The 16,873-nt window shown below is 29.0% G+C and overlaps 1 protein-coding gene across 1 annotated transcript; it reads right to left on the bottom strand.

The window, feature by feature from the left end:
• Positions 1-11,323: 11,323 nt before the first annotated feature.
• LOC133287795 (two-component response regulator 24-like) lies at positions 11,324-11,867 on the bottom strand. The gene is made up of 2 exons (XM_061485474.1): positions 11,667-11,867; positions 11,324-11,497 (listed from the first exon to the last, which is right to left on the bottom strand). Exons 1-2 carry the CDS (start codon positions 11,865-11,867, stop codon positions 11,324-11,326), a joined length of 375 nt encoding a protein of 124 aa, XP_061341458.1.
• Positions 11,868-16,873: the final 5,006 nt, after the last annotated feature.

The raw sequence follows: 16,873 nt of genomic DNA on the forward strand, positions 1-16,873 counted from the left end.
TACAATTATTAACGTATTCAACAGAGAAGTCCATTGTGCCGCTAGTAACATGAAATTAAGACTCAACTAGTAACAAATTCTTAGTTTAAAACAAAATGATAATTGTGTTAAAACTTCCTGATTGAAATAAAATCAAGCTAGGGTGCCAGTCTTAAAAAAGGTAATTTAAAAGTTGGTAATGTCATATGATTAAGGGAAAAGCAAGCCATATATGAAGCGCAGAAGGTAAAGCTTTTCAATTGTTGTGCAAGTAAAATAAAGTGTGACTTTGAATAAATTTATAAAGTCAAATTTGTTGGTCATATAGTAGCAAAAAAGCTTATAACAGAAAAGGGAAGATCTAAGACTCCTGAGATGATGCCTCTTTAATCATTTTATTTGAACAACGGCACCAACAATTATAAGTGCAATGTTTAATAGCAATAAGATTTGCAGGAAACAATTTTAGTAATTTTTAATTCTAACAAGGCTACCTTAAAGAAACATTCTGGAGCTGGAGATCTCAACTAAATCTAAAGGGGAGGATAAAGAAAGAATTGTTATAATTTGTTACTACTTGAGTCTTAATTTCATGTTAATAGCACCACAATGTATTTCTCTATTGAATACATTAATAATTGTATAAAATCTCAGATCATTACAATGTGACAATATATCTTCTTTTTTCTTAACTTTTAAATTTAGATGGACCAAGTTATTTAATTCTCTAACTTGAATGAATTTAGTCAACTAAGCATGGCTTGGGTTAACATATACTTGAACAAAAGGTCCTCTAAGCAATCGGTCAATTGGGAATAGTGGAAGGTGCTCTTTGGTTGTGTTCCTGCGTCGCTGAGAATAGAGGGATGATTCAATCATTGATTTATATTTATGTCTTACTTTCCTGATTTCATCTAAAATTGCGTTTATAAGGAAATTATGTTTTTCTTTTTTTTATTAAGGGTAATTTTGGTATTTTTTTAAAAAATTAACTCTGTTACCAAAATTTTGGATGGAAAATCAAATTAGGGGATGAGTGATAAAGAAATTTTAAGAAAGGGGGTAAATAATTAAAAATTTCAAGTAAGGGGTAAGTGATTTTGAGAAAATTTGTAGGGGAGTTTTTGAAGTTTTTCTTTATTTTTTATATTAAAATATGGGTAAAGGATTTCTCCAATCAATGAAGATAAGTTATCTCTGTTGAGCCCAAAACGACGTCATTTTGGGGCAGAAATCAAGGTGTTTTTGTAATTACAATTTATTTCAGGATTATAATAGTCTTTTTCATTATAATTTTTTAATTTTTCAACTCAAAACGACGTCGTTTTGAGCTCAATGGAGATAATTTTATCTCCAGTGACTGAAGAAATACTTTTCCCTTAAAATACTTTTCCCTCAGTAACTCAATACCTCAACGAGTTAATAACTAGTCCGAATATAATAATATTAATGTATAAAATATAATTTTGTCTTACAATATAACGTTAATCCCAACCTTTAAATACTATAATAACTGTGTATTGTAATTGATTTTTGTTTTCGAATTTAGCTCAATGATTTATGTACCTTAGATGGATGGAATGCCCAGCTAGATTCGCGCATCAGGAGACAGAGCTAGGACAAGTATTACGTCTATTACATTAATAAATTGGAAGAATATTACATAAATGTTATACAATATCTACATTCTTTAAGTTCTGTATCAATTATTTAAAATAAATGTAGAATCCTTTATTTCAATGTGAATTAATGAAAAATTTAAATTTAATTATATTTTTTCACCATTATATTTAGGTAGGCACATTATTTTTTTTTAATATAAATTTACATGTAGTTAAATGATTCTATTTAATTATATAAAATACAAATTTCTAAAAAAAATGTTACTTTAATGGCTTTTACCAAAATTTTGCAACTGATTTTAGGGGTTAATAATTCTCTTTTATTGCAAAATAATATTTTTTACACATTCGTATGAAAATGAGTGAATCTGATTAAAATTTTCTCTTATATTTATAATATGATTTATTCACTTTTATATAAGTGTGTTAGAAAAAAAATATTTCTACGTTAAAAACAAAAAAAAAAATTCCCTTGATGTTATACATTTATATTTACTTTAAAATTTATATAATATTATAAAAATTGGTTACACGTACCACCTTTTACCATCATTTTAATTATTATTGGATTAAACTTATATAATCGCCTGCAATCTCTTACTCATATTCTCTATCAATCTAATGGTAATAAGATGTAGTAAGGATAAACTTGCGTTAAGAATACATTTAATAATTGATCAGATTATACTTATAATTTCTTTATCTTTATAATTCTCTTATAAATATTTCATTATTATTAAATTAATAATTTTAAAATGATGTCAAATGAAAATTATTAATTTAATTTTAATCTAACTAATAAAAAATATAAGGATAAATAGATGCCAGTTATATATATATATATATATAAAAGATATTATTGATTATTTCTCTATCTTTATTTCTATCCATATCATATATAATGTAAACGGTGCAATGCATAATAATAAAGATTATTAGGATGAATCTTCTGTCAAATCTATCATGTGGGTGCAACGTGACTAGTCAAAATTATCGTTCTAAAATAGACCAAAGAATTTTGCAAAGGAGGGTTAATTTTTTTTATGAGAAATGCTTTTCTTCTTTTACATGAGACAATATTTCATTCCTATACATACATCGACTTTCGTGTTAAGCTTTTATTTTTGTTTTTATTTTTTTTTAAATTGCTGGTCCCACTTTTTTGTCTCAGTAGGAGACAACTCTTCTCTCCTTTTAAGGGAGAAAAGTATTCCTCTTTTTTTATATGCAGGAGAATTTCTTTCTCGCATAACAGTTATGCGTTTAAATTTATCTGAAATCACTTCATTATTTTTAACCAAAATTCCCCTTAAAACAACATACAACCACATTTACATTTCGTGACCATACAATTTGTTCTCAATTAACAATGATGTGCGATTATCAAGGAAAAATTAATTTTATTTTGGTAGATTTTATTTTGTGGTTAGGACTAAGTCTTTCCGATGTACCTAACGTTAAGACCCATTAATTAGCCAGGGCCTTATTCTTGAAACAGGAACTTTTGTCTCAACCTGTAAACGAAGAACATATGTGCAAGTCAACTAAAGCCATTCAATTTTTTCTACGAAATGTCATATAATCGGAGGGCACTTATCTGTGATTCAATATGTAGAGTAGAGCTAACTAAAAGGTAAGCACTATTAACAGGTCGGATTGTAAGTTAAAAGAAGGGAAATCCCTTTAAGTGGAGTCAATTTAAAAAGAGTTCTGACGGTGACTAACAATTTTTCTCTTGTTTTTTACGATTTTTTTTACATATTAATAAGAGTCTTCTTTTTTTCATGTTGTAAGAATTTATAAAAAAATATATAATTATGTATTATAGGTAATACATAATTATAAGAGATATAAAAAAATTTAATATTATAATTATGTACTATCCATAGTACATAATTTTTTTTACAGAGATTTGTAATTATATACTATTCATGATATATAATATTTTTTATTACAGAAATTCCTACTAACATGATAATTCTTTTTGCCATTAATAAGTGTTCGAAATCTTAACTGATTTAATTTGAACCGATTATCTTTTGTGCAGGAAATCCTAAATCTAATTAAATCTTCATTATACCAACCATTCTTGAATAAAACCCGACGGTTCTTGTTCCAGCGCGGTTGAGTGGCGCAATGAGAAGCAAGGGTGTGGTTAATTGGTTGTTGCAAGATGTGGGACGCGCAAGCAATATATTTTTGGCACTATTGTTACACTAAAGATTTAGTACATTTTATTAATGAGAGTATTATATGTCAGTCAAAATTCTCTTTTTTATGCTAAATTTTTTCTTTCTCCTATGATGTGTAATACTCTTATTAATGAGATGCACTGAATTTAAGTGCAAGCACCAAAAATTTATTTCACCTGCAAGGGTGTGACGTGTGAGCATGCCATGCTGGCCAATTAACCAACACTTGGGGTTCCCTGAAACCTCGACACCCACTTCATGTTGTTCTTATCCACCCACTATCCCACTTGTTGCCTTTTAATATGCTCCATCTTCAAGGTAAATCCTCACTCTCTAATTGGAAGATTAAGTATGTTATATGATTAAAAATTTCACTTTAGAGGAGGACGTAGACCAAAGTGTGTTTGTGCTAAAGATTACAAGTTGAATATTCCTCTTAACTCTTAAGGTAAATTTGGAAATATAATATTCTTATATTATTTTATAGATAACCTCTATATATCCACACATAACCTCTTGCAGCCACCTGGGTCCAAATCCAATATTCTTATATTTAGTTTAAACTTATAAAATATTATTGGCTATTATTACTTTTTAATAAAATAAGATTATCATGTTTTGCTTAATTTTTATTCTTATCACGAGCCACGAGGGGTAGATATGTGAACCAGAAGAAACCAGACATTTATTAAACAAGTAATGTGGCAGCATGTAGCATTATAAAATATACTTACCTTTATTGTGAAAGTTGAAAAATGTATCCAAAACTAAATTTGTTGAAAAACGCAGTAGTTACTGAAAATGGAAATGGCACTTAACCAAATTATTATATTAGAATACTAGTTTGTTACAATTTTTAAATATAAAATGCTGAGTAATATTAATAAATTAAATTGTACTTACCGGCTTACACACGTGTAATTATAATATTCTAAAATAAACTATAAACCTATTTTGCATTTGATTTTCTGACATTAATTATTAGGTGCATTGCAATACTAGTTGTATGGCACTAAGGGCGCGTTTGGTAGCCGACTTATTTCTGAATGTCCGAAAAAGACAGGTAAGGAAAAACTGTTATTTGCGTTTGGTAGCCTCAAATCTATAACTTCCTTGGCGAAAGTTGTTTACGGAAAAATGTGAGTATTTGATAATTTTGATACGGATTGACAAATATGAAATCCAAAAAATATGTGGAGTTTTTCGCTATTCGAGGAACCAAAAAGTAAGACACGAAGTTATTGACAAAACTGACATTGTCCTTGTACAATATGAGGATAAGGTCTTCGCAAAAGAGAACCACATGCTACTCCCATTGGAAGGTATACTGGTAGATTGTTGAAATCTGGGCTGCATGCTTTGAACATGCTACTCCCATGGTGGAACCCGTAAGTAATTGTATGGGTTTTTTTTTCCGCTAAAAAGTGGGATATTATTTTGCAGAGCTCCCACCAAAGCAAAGTTGGGTTATTTTGCAGAGCTCCCTGGCGTCAATAGATCTGACTCACTTCAAACTCAGATCTCTTTCAGTTTGTCTTGAGGAAGAAACATTAGAAATTTTGAATCAAAAGGGTAAAACTGAGGTTATTTTGATAAAATAACCTCACATTCCTACTAATATTTCATAACCAACCAAACACAAACTCAGTAAAATAACCTTAATTTTTTCAGGAAAATATAAGTCTACCAAACAACTTTTTAAAATATTCCAGTAAAATATATTTTCGGCTACATTTCAGTAATAATTATTTTTCAAATAAAAAAATATTTCTCCTTTATCAAACGCCCCTAAGAGTAAGAAAAAATGCGTTGCAAGTTGCAACTAATAGCAATTTTTTATTTGGACTTGGGTGGTCATTGTTGACGAAGAGAAAATTGATTGCATTATTGTGATATTTATTTATAAGAAAATTATTTTCTCCAACTATAGGATATAATTATTTCATGTTACATAAACATAAAAAAGATATGCTTGTAATTTCTTTTTTAATTTGTGAGCTCTACATTATTTTTTGTTAGTGTAGGAAAAACAATTTCTTCTATGTTAAAGGAAAGAAGTATTACCCTTATTTATATTAGGAAAATAATTTTCTTATGTTGTAAGAAAATAATTTTCTTATATTGTAAGAAAATAATTATCTTATAATATAGAAATAAGATTGTAAGTAGGACTCATAGATAAGAGGAGAGAGAAAAAAAGAAGTAAGACTCACCAATCTTTTGTGTGAATAGAAAATTTAATTATCTCATATAAAATAAAATAAATATAACCCTTTATATTATCAAGAAGCACATTAATTTCAGAGAAGCTATATCAACAATGTAGAAGAAAAAAAAAACAGAAATGAGAGAGAAAAAAAGAGCGGTGATGCACTTCTAAAGTCTTTTTCGTCCAACTATCACTGTTCTTCTATTATGATGCTTTGTAACAGTATTTATGTTTTTTTTTTCAAACTATGAAATATCTTTGTAAGTTTGATTGATTTAAATTGTATATGACACTGTTATCAAAAAAAAAAAAAAAAATTGTATATGACACTAATTTTTGTTTAGCTACATGAACAAGAGGGATTTTATAATTCCCACAAGATACTGAATAATTTATAAAGAGAATATATTTTTTATGTCACATGACATAATTTTATTTTATTCACACATAAAAAAAGTAAATAAGATCCACTAACTTACTAAGAAAAAGAGAGGAAAAAAAAGTGAATGCCACTCACTTTTTTTGTGTATATACCAAACAATTTTATCTCATCGAACCTAAGAAATGTATTCCCCTTTAACAAATATATTCCAACTAACACGGGACTTTCATTATTTTGACTGTCATCTAAAACGGTGACATTTTAGTAGTTATTACAAAAAAACTTTTTTAATAAAATAATATGATATATTTTTTTTTGGTAATAAAATAATATGATATATTAATAAACAATAGTATAAATATTTTTTTACACTATCAATGAATTAAATTTATTGTCAATAAAACCCATACTAATAAATGTTACCCAAAAATACATGACAAAATGTTTCGAATATAAATGCCAACGCTTGTTCGTTGATGTGCACATAAGACCTGCCCAGCGTAGAGGTGGATTAGATAATATGTGGCCGACAGAACGACAACGTCAAGGTTCTCGTGGGCACAGAAATAACGCTTAAAATTTACAATTAGAGAAATGATGGAAAAAGAATCTTTGCCATTGATTGTCCACAACACAATTATATGATGTTAAACCAACAGCTTTGTGAAGTGGACCGGTCTGAGTAGTTTAGCCCAATCAATCAAGTAACTTAAAATTGACCTCTTTGGCCCGGAATTTTTTTTTAATACATAAGATATATTGAATTTATTGTATTTGTCCATTCATTTTCTGACATGTGAAAAAAAAATATCATATCATTTAAAAAAATATATAATATGATATTTTTGTTCACATATCATAAAATAATTAGACAAATATATTAAATTTTTTATGTATCTGATGCACTAAAAATTTATTCCTTGACGTGAGAAAGAAAACAGAAATTTTTTTAACCCTGTCAAATTAAATTACCAACATGTTGGTGAAGATTTCTAAGGGAGCGTTTGGTTGAGGGAAAATTTTATGAATAATAAGGAAATGATATACATAGAAAAATGGGTGGAAAGTGAGTTTGGTAAGAAAATGTTAAAAAAAGTTGTTTGGTTGGAAAATATTTTACCGGAGAAATTAAGTAAATTTATAATGTCTATGTTTGGATGTAAGGAAAATATAGATGGGAAAGAAGGTTGGAATTTACAAAAATAACCCTCTCTTCAAATTATTTTGAATCAGTATCAACTACCCTTTATTCGAATGTCACCAAAAAAGAAAGGAGGGCATCTCTGTCATCGCGCGCTTTCCTATGTCACCAAATAGCTAGCTAAGTCAAAATACCACACTATGAAGTGGATTTATTTCGCCGGTTTTTTCATTTCAAATTGGTAGACAAACGGGGGAACTAGGAAAGTCATTTACATAGCCAACTTTGAAAGCAGTCCAACCAAACTTGGTTCTCCAACAATCCCACTTACAATTTTCCCATCTTTCTCCACAAAATCCACCAACCAAATGCCCCCTAATAATCGAATTACCCAATGCCAGCTCCAATTGAAGGATCTTCCTTTTGTCCTTCGAAAGCTCTACCACAACAGCCTAAGTTGTGGTTATCAATGAAGATGCTCTGCTTTACAGAAGAATCTATTAGGGAGACACAAAACCAATAGGCCTCAAGAATTCCTACTTATGTCATATCAACAAATTCTCCTAGTAAAAGAATGACAGAACAATTATTATTATGGAAAATGTTAAATGTCACAAGAGTTGTTGCACAAAATATGTTTAGCACATTAAATTTTTTGCACTTCTAAACGGCTACCATGCTGTTTATAGGATAAGCGTTGTATTAATTAGTACTTTTCAATATTTAGGATATTTATAAGTTACATCTTTATTTTTTTAAAATTTTTATAAAATAATTTATGGTAAGATGGTTTGCGAAGGATTTCAGATTTTATCAAACTAAACACGCTCGCTGCTAAGTGCAGAGGCTTCACCCTTAGAATTGGGCCTATGGGCCTCCATAGATATTGCTCATCCTAGTCCAATTGCTGTTGTGTTGTTTTTGGATATTTACTCGGTTTGGTCCTAAGTATGCTCACCAAGGCGATATATGCCTCTAACTTATAGGTCATATTTGGATTTGGTTTTCTGGGATGACTTTCCATAGAATGCCAATAATACATAACAAATCATTATTTCGAACGATCAGGAGTGAAGTGAAAATTCATTGCATTAAAAAAATTTATTTTGTCAAAATTAGAACTTCTATGTAGAAATATTTGCGAAATAATTTAGATTATATTTTACACAAAAACTCAACTAATCCAATCGATTCTCTAGTATTCAGAACCAATTGGTTTAGTTTAAATTTTAGGTGATAACGTTAGTGATGATGATAATTGGACAATTGCAATAGAAGTGATGCTAGTAGATATTTTAGGGCTAGTTTGGTTGATATGATAGGATAATGGTAGGATATGATATGGGACTGATAAGTCTATATCATGTGTTTGATGAGCACCTGATTAAAAATCTGATAAGATTATGTATAAGGAGAACGGAGAAAGAAAAAACAAAATATAATGCAATAAATACAAATATATTGAGTAGCATGGAGATATATTGGGTAGCGGGGGATATATTGAGTATCCAATATTAGTATCATATCCTGTTGAATCTTAACCCAACTCCCTCCATAAGATAAGAAATCATGTATTGGATAGGATAAAATGAGACAATAAGATAAGTTAATCATATCTTATTGACCCACCAAACAAGAGATAAAAGTAGGATATGATAAGTTATCTTATCCTATCTTCTTTACCAGGTGCTCTAAACATGCCCTTAGTATTTTAAATAAATTAAAATGATATAACTGAGATAACTGTAAATAAAACTAAAGAAAAAATATTTGTCCTTTCAAATAATGGTTATTTTAGTTAAAATTATTATTTATTTATTATTTATTTAATATTTAAATTATTATTTTTTTCATTTTCTCTTATCATAATTTTTATTTCCCACACTATAAAATATAATAATTTTGATTAAAATAACATAATTTTTTTTTGGTAAACAAATAACATAATTTTATATACTTTAAAAGAATAAACACTAATCCCTAAAGCTAAATGGCTATTGTCGACGAAATAACTATACCCGTATTGTATGAATGACCATTGTCACAATCTAGTATAATATTTGAAAAATAATTATTTTATGTGATAAAGACAAGGTAATGGAATTCATTATTTTATTTTTAAAAAGAAAAAATAGTGAACCCCATTATCTTATTTATATTATATAAGATAATTATCTTATATAACATAAGATGAATAGATCCCTTATTGGGTAAACTTTTTCTTATGCGGTAGCCTGCAGGAATGTAAATTTTTATTCCTGCACTAACATAGTAGATTGTGTCTCAACTTTTTCTTATTTTTTTTTTGTTAAAATGATGAGGCCCATTGTTTCTTTGTGTCCGCGGGAATTTTGACAATTTTTCTATAAAAGGAGATAAGCCAATCCCATAATTATTATCTATTTTTTTTTTGGTAATCTCCTATTAATTGACAGAATCGCGTCCTAGATGGGAATTCCATATTTTTAATAATCTCAAATAAATTCTGAACATCATCAAATAAGAAATCTTCAGTATGTGAAATCCTGAACATCATCAAAATCAAGATTCATGTTCATTCCATAAAAAATTCTATTATCTTTTTTTTGGCACCGTACAATCTCTATTAATACTAAAGAGTTTAAGAGACTACTTTTTATATGCAGACTTTTTATACGTCAATGCTGCAAGTATCTACTTAATAAACGATGGAACTTTTGAAAATTTCATGGCATCTTATTTTTAAAAATTGGACCGTTATTACTTAATTAAATTTGATTCTTATTTATTTTCAATGTAATTTTTTTTACATTATTATTTAATACATCACTCATTAAATTTAGTTATGTTTATAATTATATTAGATATTAAATTCTTAGTAATATAAGAAAACCATTTCATATAAATCCTTTTTTTACTTGGATCAAAATTAAATTCCAATCAAATTACGAATATTTCAGTTATAATTATTTATCTTACGATAATTCAAAGAATGACTTTTACCTAAATTTACCATACTCCTACCATTTAACGTAAATTCAAGTGACTTTATCTGTAATCTTTTGTCTTTTCAAACTCAAAACAACTCATATTTTGTCCAAATTTTTGTTGAATAAGTAGAAAGAAATCATGAATGTATAAATGTAATTTTATTTATTTTAGATACGTATATCATATTTTATCTTTCCTCACTTTTTAATTTCATCAACTTTCGCTTCGATTTTTCCTTTTGAATTTTAATTGATCCCATTACCTACTTTCTACATCTAGATTTTTTTAGATATATATCTATTTTAGTCTTGATACATATCACATCACATTAGCCTTTCACTTGTAAATTCATCGAATTAATTTTTAATATCACACTTTTGCCATAAAAATTAAGCAAAACTAATTCAGAATCATAACAAATTAACAATCATGAGTAATTGAGACATCTAATAAAATATTTGATTAGTTTTTTTTGGTTATAGTTACAAAAAATATCATTTGATTTTCATCAGTAAAAATATTAAAAACCATATGATTTTTTTTATAATTATTAATAAAAACATATTAATCAAAAATTAAAAAAATATTCCCTAAGTGTTGCATTTACATCAGAATAAAATTAGGAAAAAAAATGTATTCACCCAAATATTTGGAAGACATGCTGATAAAATTTCCGTCGTATTATTATAATACGTGAATACAGCTCCAATAATCAACCTCAAACAATAAATAAGAAATAAAAGCTTCAAGGTATACTTATAACTAGATAAAAACTTTAGAGGAGTAAATGTATAGTTATAGTCGTTGATCTTCCATCTAATCTCTGAGTCAAATACTGTTGATCTTGTGAATGATTGAAGTAAGTTTAGCAATGGTCAAGGGCTTCTCTAGGTAGTCATCTAGTCCTGCTTCCATAAATTCTCGTACTTGTGCTTCCACAGAGCGTGTTGATACACCAGCAATCATGCTATGAATCCCCATTGACCGAAGTTTCTTTGTCGCCTAATACAAACGTATAGAAACACATCATTGTAAACAAATCTATTTCAGATTCTTATTAAATTGTCGTAACTTTCATTTTTATTGTTTCTTCCCTATAAAACAACAAGGATTATGCATAATTGATATGTAATTAATTGTAACATTGTGTTAGTGTGTAATATATAGTTACCTCAATGCCATTCATAATAGGCATATCCATATCCATGAGAATTAGGTCAAAATTTTGTCCAGAGCGGTGAATGTCCAAAGCTTCTTTGCCATTTTCCACCACTTCATTTTCCACTCCAACACTGTTCAACATTTTTCGATGAATTATTCTTACCATCATGTCATCATCTACAACAAGTGCTGTTAACTGACGTGATTCCATGACTTTCAATTGTTCTTCACTTCACCCTATACCAAAGCAAATATTTTCTTGTTTTTTTTTTCCTCTACACAAATAAAAAATATGTAATTACTATACATATATATGTGTGTGTGCATGTGTAGCCAAAGAAAATGTTGCAATAACATGGTGTAACACTAACCTGGGTAGATAACTCTTTATCTAACAACCAATGGGGGGGAAAGATATTGGATAAAAGTGTCTAGCAAGTTGAGCTATATATACTCCTCCCACGTGGTTAAAAAATAGGAAGACAAGAGAAATAAAGCATAAGAAAGAGAAAAAGATGAGTGGTAAGCATCAGTATTGGATTCGGAGAAGTATCTTATAGATTTTGTTTCAAATCTCAAAATCTCTAGGCGTGTATTATTTTTCTTAAAATGGGTTGATTCCCATTTTGAATAAACTTCTAGGGCATCTTTCCTATTTGATCAAGACAAGCAGACAATATATTTTAAAGTATATTTTTTGGGTCATTCCGTCTCATCCCTTTCGTTTTCTTTAGCACGAAAAACAACTAGGCCAAAACTTTTTTTTGAGCTTTATTTTTCTTCCCAGCCCATAGAATCGAGCCTATATATTTACCGTACAATAATGCAGATAAATATATTCATAACATTTTTCTATGGGAAAAAAAAATGTTCATATTTAGTTTAGTTTACGAGGATGTTAAATGATTTGGTCAGTTAGTTGACAGTTGGTGCATACAACATGGTAGTAGTAGCATGCCAACTTTGTGTCCTGGTTGTAAATGGTTTTAGATATTCTTACTTTATTTGGTGATGGTAATTCATTTGATTGATCTTCTCCGCGTATTATACACGTTGCATATCTCTTACTAGTTAAATTCTTTAGCCCAACTTTGGTTTTCTTCTCTTTCATTTTAGAATTACAATAATGACAAGTGAAATTTATGCCACAAATGGATTATTTTGTATTGAAAACTTGAGAAATACAAAACTAAAATGTTTTTCTTTAAAAGATTATTTGACATATGTGCTTGCTTTAAAGAAGATTGCTTTCTAAAAAAACATTTTTTATTTTTCTTTTTTAGGTAAGATCTTTGAATTTTAGACTTCCATATAAAATTTTACGTATCCAAGCCAAATTAGAATGTAATTATACGTATCCATTGTTCTTGTTTTTCTAATATTTGGATGAGTGAAAATTGTTCAATTAAACAAAATAACTAATAAGGAAAAAGCACCTTGTATATCCAGGGCAGTATGTCGGTTCCATCGATATCCATCACCCCAACTTTTATGTCATCAAAATATATATAGTAAGAGGTTACCACTCTGATACCGTGGACCTTAAATAAAAAATCAGATATCTTTAACGAAAAAGTGTTATAATGTGAATTCATCGTTGCTCTCAATTCATCATTTTGGGAACCGTTACGTATTTACGCAAATAAAGCACCTTACAAATTATATATCTTTTCATATCTATTTGGATTTATTTTTGTTCCGGGTTTAACCTGGATTTGCATAACTTGGACTGTCCATGATTTGGATATACTGCTTACTTGACTGAGGACCGTTTACCGACCTATGATGCAGACCTTTTTGTATCTTCCTAGACTGGTCCTAATTCAGCGTTCGAATCTCATTTTTTCCACACAAAATAGAGTCATATCAAATTATCTGAGTGAATTTTAAAAGTTACTTATATGTGTGAGGACTAAATAGCTGCATTATTTTTTGTACCCCGCTGTCACCCGGTCAAAAAATGAGCCAGCCCGCCCCGTCCCGTTTGACGGATTGGGCGGGTTGACCCGCCAGCCCGAGCCTATTTTACACTGACCCGTCTATGCCTGCCATCAACCCGTCAAAAAATTAGCCCGCCCCGCCCCGCCCCGTTTTTGTGCTGGGTTGAAAAATTCAGCCTGTCCCGCCCGTTTAGCTGGTGGGGCGGGTTGACCCGCCGAGTTGAGCTCGTTTTGCCGGCTCTAATTATTATATAGCTATATGAGGTTTAATTTATCTACGCTCTGAGTTTGAAATTAATTTTTTTAAAATATTTTTTTTTTTTGTCCTCACAAGTATTTACTTATTAGTTAAACTTTATTATTGATATAGAGCTTAACCGTAAATATTACTTGAGTTATACTTAATTTGTGGGTTAAATAATAATCACATTAATTAACTAATTATGTAAACTTTATGCATAAATAATTATGCCAATTGAACTTATGAAAATACTCGAGTTATACAGGCTTTTCTAATAGCTAGTCAATTTTTAAAATAAATAAATATCAGACAGTTAATTAGTTGGGAAAAATATTTATCCTTTTAAATGACACAACTTATATCTTTTCACTCTCACAAAGAGGTGAGACCCACACCTTTATTTTTTTTTGTCAACTCTCACTCCTCCTTTATCTATCTCTTTCTCTCTCTTAAAATGACACAACTTTACATCCTTTTAAATGACACACAATTTTCCCAAATTAGTTTTACTACTGTTTTGTTAAAAGGTGCGTTATTATTTTTTAAATAGTGTGCCTTGTATTATCATCATGCATTTAGGGGGCGTTTGGTTGAGTAATTTTTTTTGGAATAGTAGGGAAATGAAATAGATAGAGAAATGATTGGAAAGATAGATAAAGTGAGATAGGTAGAAAAATGTAAAAAAAAGTTGTTTGGTGGGAAAAACTTTACTGGGAAAATTAGGTAACTTTATGAAATCAACAGTGCATTAAAAGCCAGATAACCGGTTTTCCAAAAAATCCCACCTTCAAATTGGGTTTCTAAACAGTGCGGATATCTATCTTTCTCATAAATCCAGATAAATTGGATAGATGGATTTTTGGTGAAAAACGTTGAAACAAACATGATATTTCTAAAAGTCATACTTGAAAAAGATAGATATTCTTTAAAAAGCTTCCAACCAAACACCACGTTAGAGAATCCCCTACATATATTTATAATTAATGACGAAATGCCTTTGTAAAGGGTTACTTTTCGTTGTGCCCTCAATCAATTCTAGATTCAATGGCGTCATTTGCTTCTTTTTTGGAGTGAGGTGGCAATCGACAATCTACAAGGCAAAAATAAAAAGGTGGAGAGAAAGAGAGATTTTAGAGATATTGGACAAATGGAGAGAAGCGAAGGGAAGTAATGCAAGTTCACAAATAATTCTTACCTATTTAAGTATATATTTAAACAAAATAATACTACTTCAAAAAAATAAAATAAAAAAATACTATAATTGATTGTTAAAATAAAGGGAAAAATGTTTCTTCAGTTAATGCAGATAAGTTATCTGCATTTATTCCCAAAACGACGTCGTTTTGATATTGAAATCTTAAAAAATTCTAAATATAAAGACTATTATAACCCTGAAATAAATTAAAGTTACATATACACCATGATTTCCGCCCCAAAACGACGTCATATTGGGCTTACTGCAGATAACTTATATGCAGTAACTGCAGAAAAAGCGAACCCTAAAATAAAATTAAAAAATATATAAATAATACTAATTAAACACTATGTGACCAATAATGATGTTAGCTCAGTTGATGTTAGGGAACTGAAAGTCTTAATTCCAGGACCCATTCCGAATCGGACTAGTCGTGAAACTATATATAAACCTCGTTAAATAATGAGTGGGCTTTCAGCTGTAAAATTTATTAAATAATAAAAAGTGAATCAAAGAGTGTGGTGTCAATATTTATTTTAAAATAATTATGACTCTCTTATTTTTAATATTTTTTCCGCTCTCATATCCATCATCTTTTTTGTTTAAAGATCATGTCCAGTTATCCTAATTTCTCAAACTATTTATATATTTATTTTATCTACAATGGGTTCTATAGATAACCGCTTAACTAATTAATTATGATTTATTAGTTCTCTTTGATTCTAGTATCTTGACCTAAAAAAAAATCTCATCATCAAGTTGAACCTGAGGTAAGCTTTATTTGTTTAAGTTCCAATCCTATGTGTCATTTCAATACAAGAGCGCAAATATGCAACTTCCATCTTCTGCTAGCAAAAGATGTTTTTTTTTTTTTTTGGTAAACGCAAAAGAAGATTTTAAAAACTAAGCACATTTGATTTCTATTTATAAAAATATTTTTTTCTCTTAATTTTTCGATTAAAAAAAATATTTGATAATGATTATTTTGTAAAAATATTCTCAAAACAGTAACTATTTTTAGTTTTTAAAATTAAAATTAAAGAATACTTTAAAAATGTTCTGAAAAATTATTTTTTAATTTTATTAATTTTGTTGTAGCAGTATTACAATTATATAAAAATTTACTAATGATACTTTCATAATATTTTTTAAATTTTAAATTACTTTGCGATGATGGTCTTATAATTGTAAAGATTCATTAACTTATTACAAGTTCATAAACAAACTTCACTATAAAATTATCAAAACAATTTTTGATTCAGCTATATTCAATTTTTTTTTGTTTTCTTATTTTTTAAAATTTTTTTTTTTATGGACATGCATAAAGACCCACGTTATAAAAAGCTCAAAAAGGGCTAACAGCTAAAAGAACATTATTTGATTAATGCTGCAGTAATGGATCAAGAACCGGGCCACCAATATTCTTAAAAGATCCAGAATTCCACTATTGCTAGGTAACCCGTCTATAAATAAAGGGAAAACATTTTCTCCTTTTAAAGGATAATTTTTTTCTCATGTTAGTGACTCAAAGCATAAGTGGGTCCCACCTTGAATTTTTTTTCTCTTTCCACTATTTTGTGGGACCCACTTATGCTATGGGTCATTAACATGAGAAAAAATTTCTCCTTTAAAAGGAGAAAATGTTTTCCCATAAATAAAAGGGTTAAGTTAATAATGTACACACATTCTAAACTCTCTTTCTTAACTATTACTGTGTGTTGGGTGTGTGAACCTGTTGGTTGCTTAAAATATTCTTATAAAGGACGTTCCCTTATTTCAGTTCACCATGAGAAAACACATTCGTTCTCTTGACTTCAACACAAGTGCGCAAGTGCACGCAT

This window comes from Gastrolobium bilobum, unplaced genomic scaffold (genome assembly GCF_033153095.1).
Source record: "Gastrolobium bilobum isolate Gb01-03AN ecotype WA unplaced genomic scaffold, APGP_CSIRO_Gbil_v1 utg7986, whole genome shotgun sequence".
NCBI classification, from domain to species: Eukaryota; Viridiplantae; Streptophyta; class Magnoliopsida; order Fabales; family Fabaceae; genus Gastrolobium; species Gastrolobium bilobum.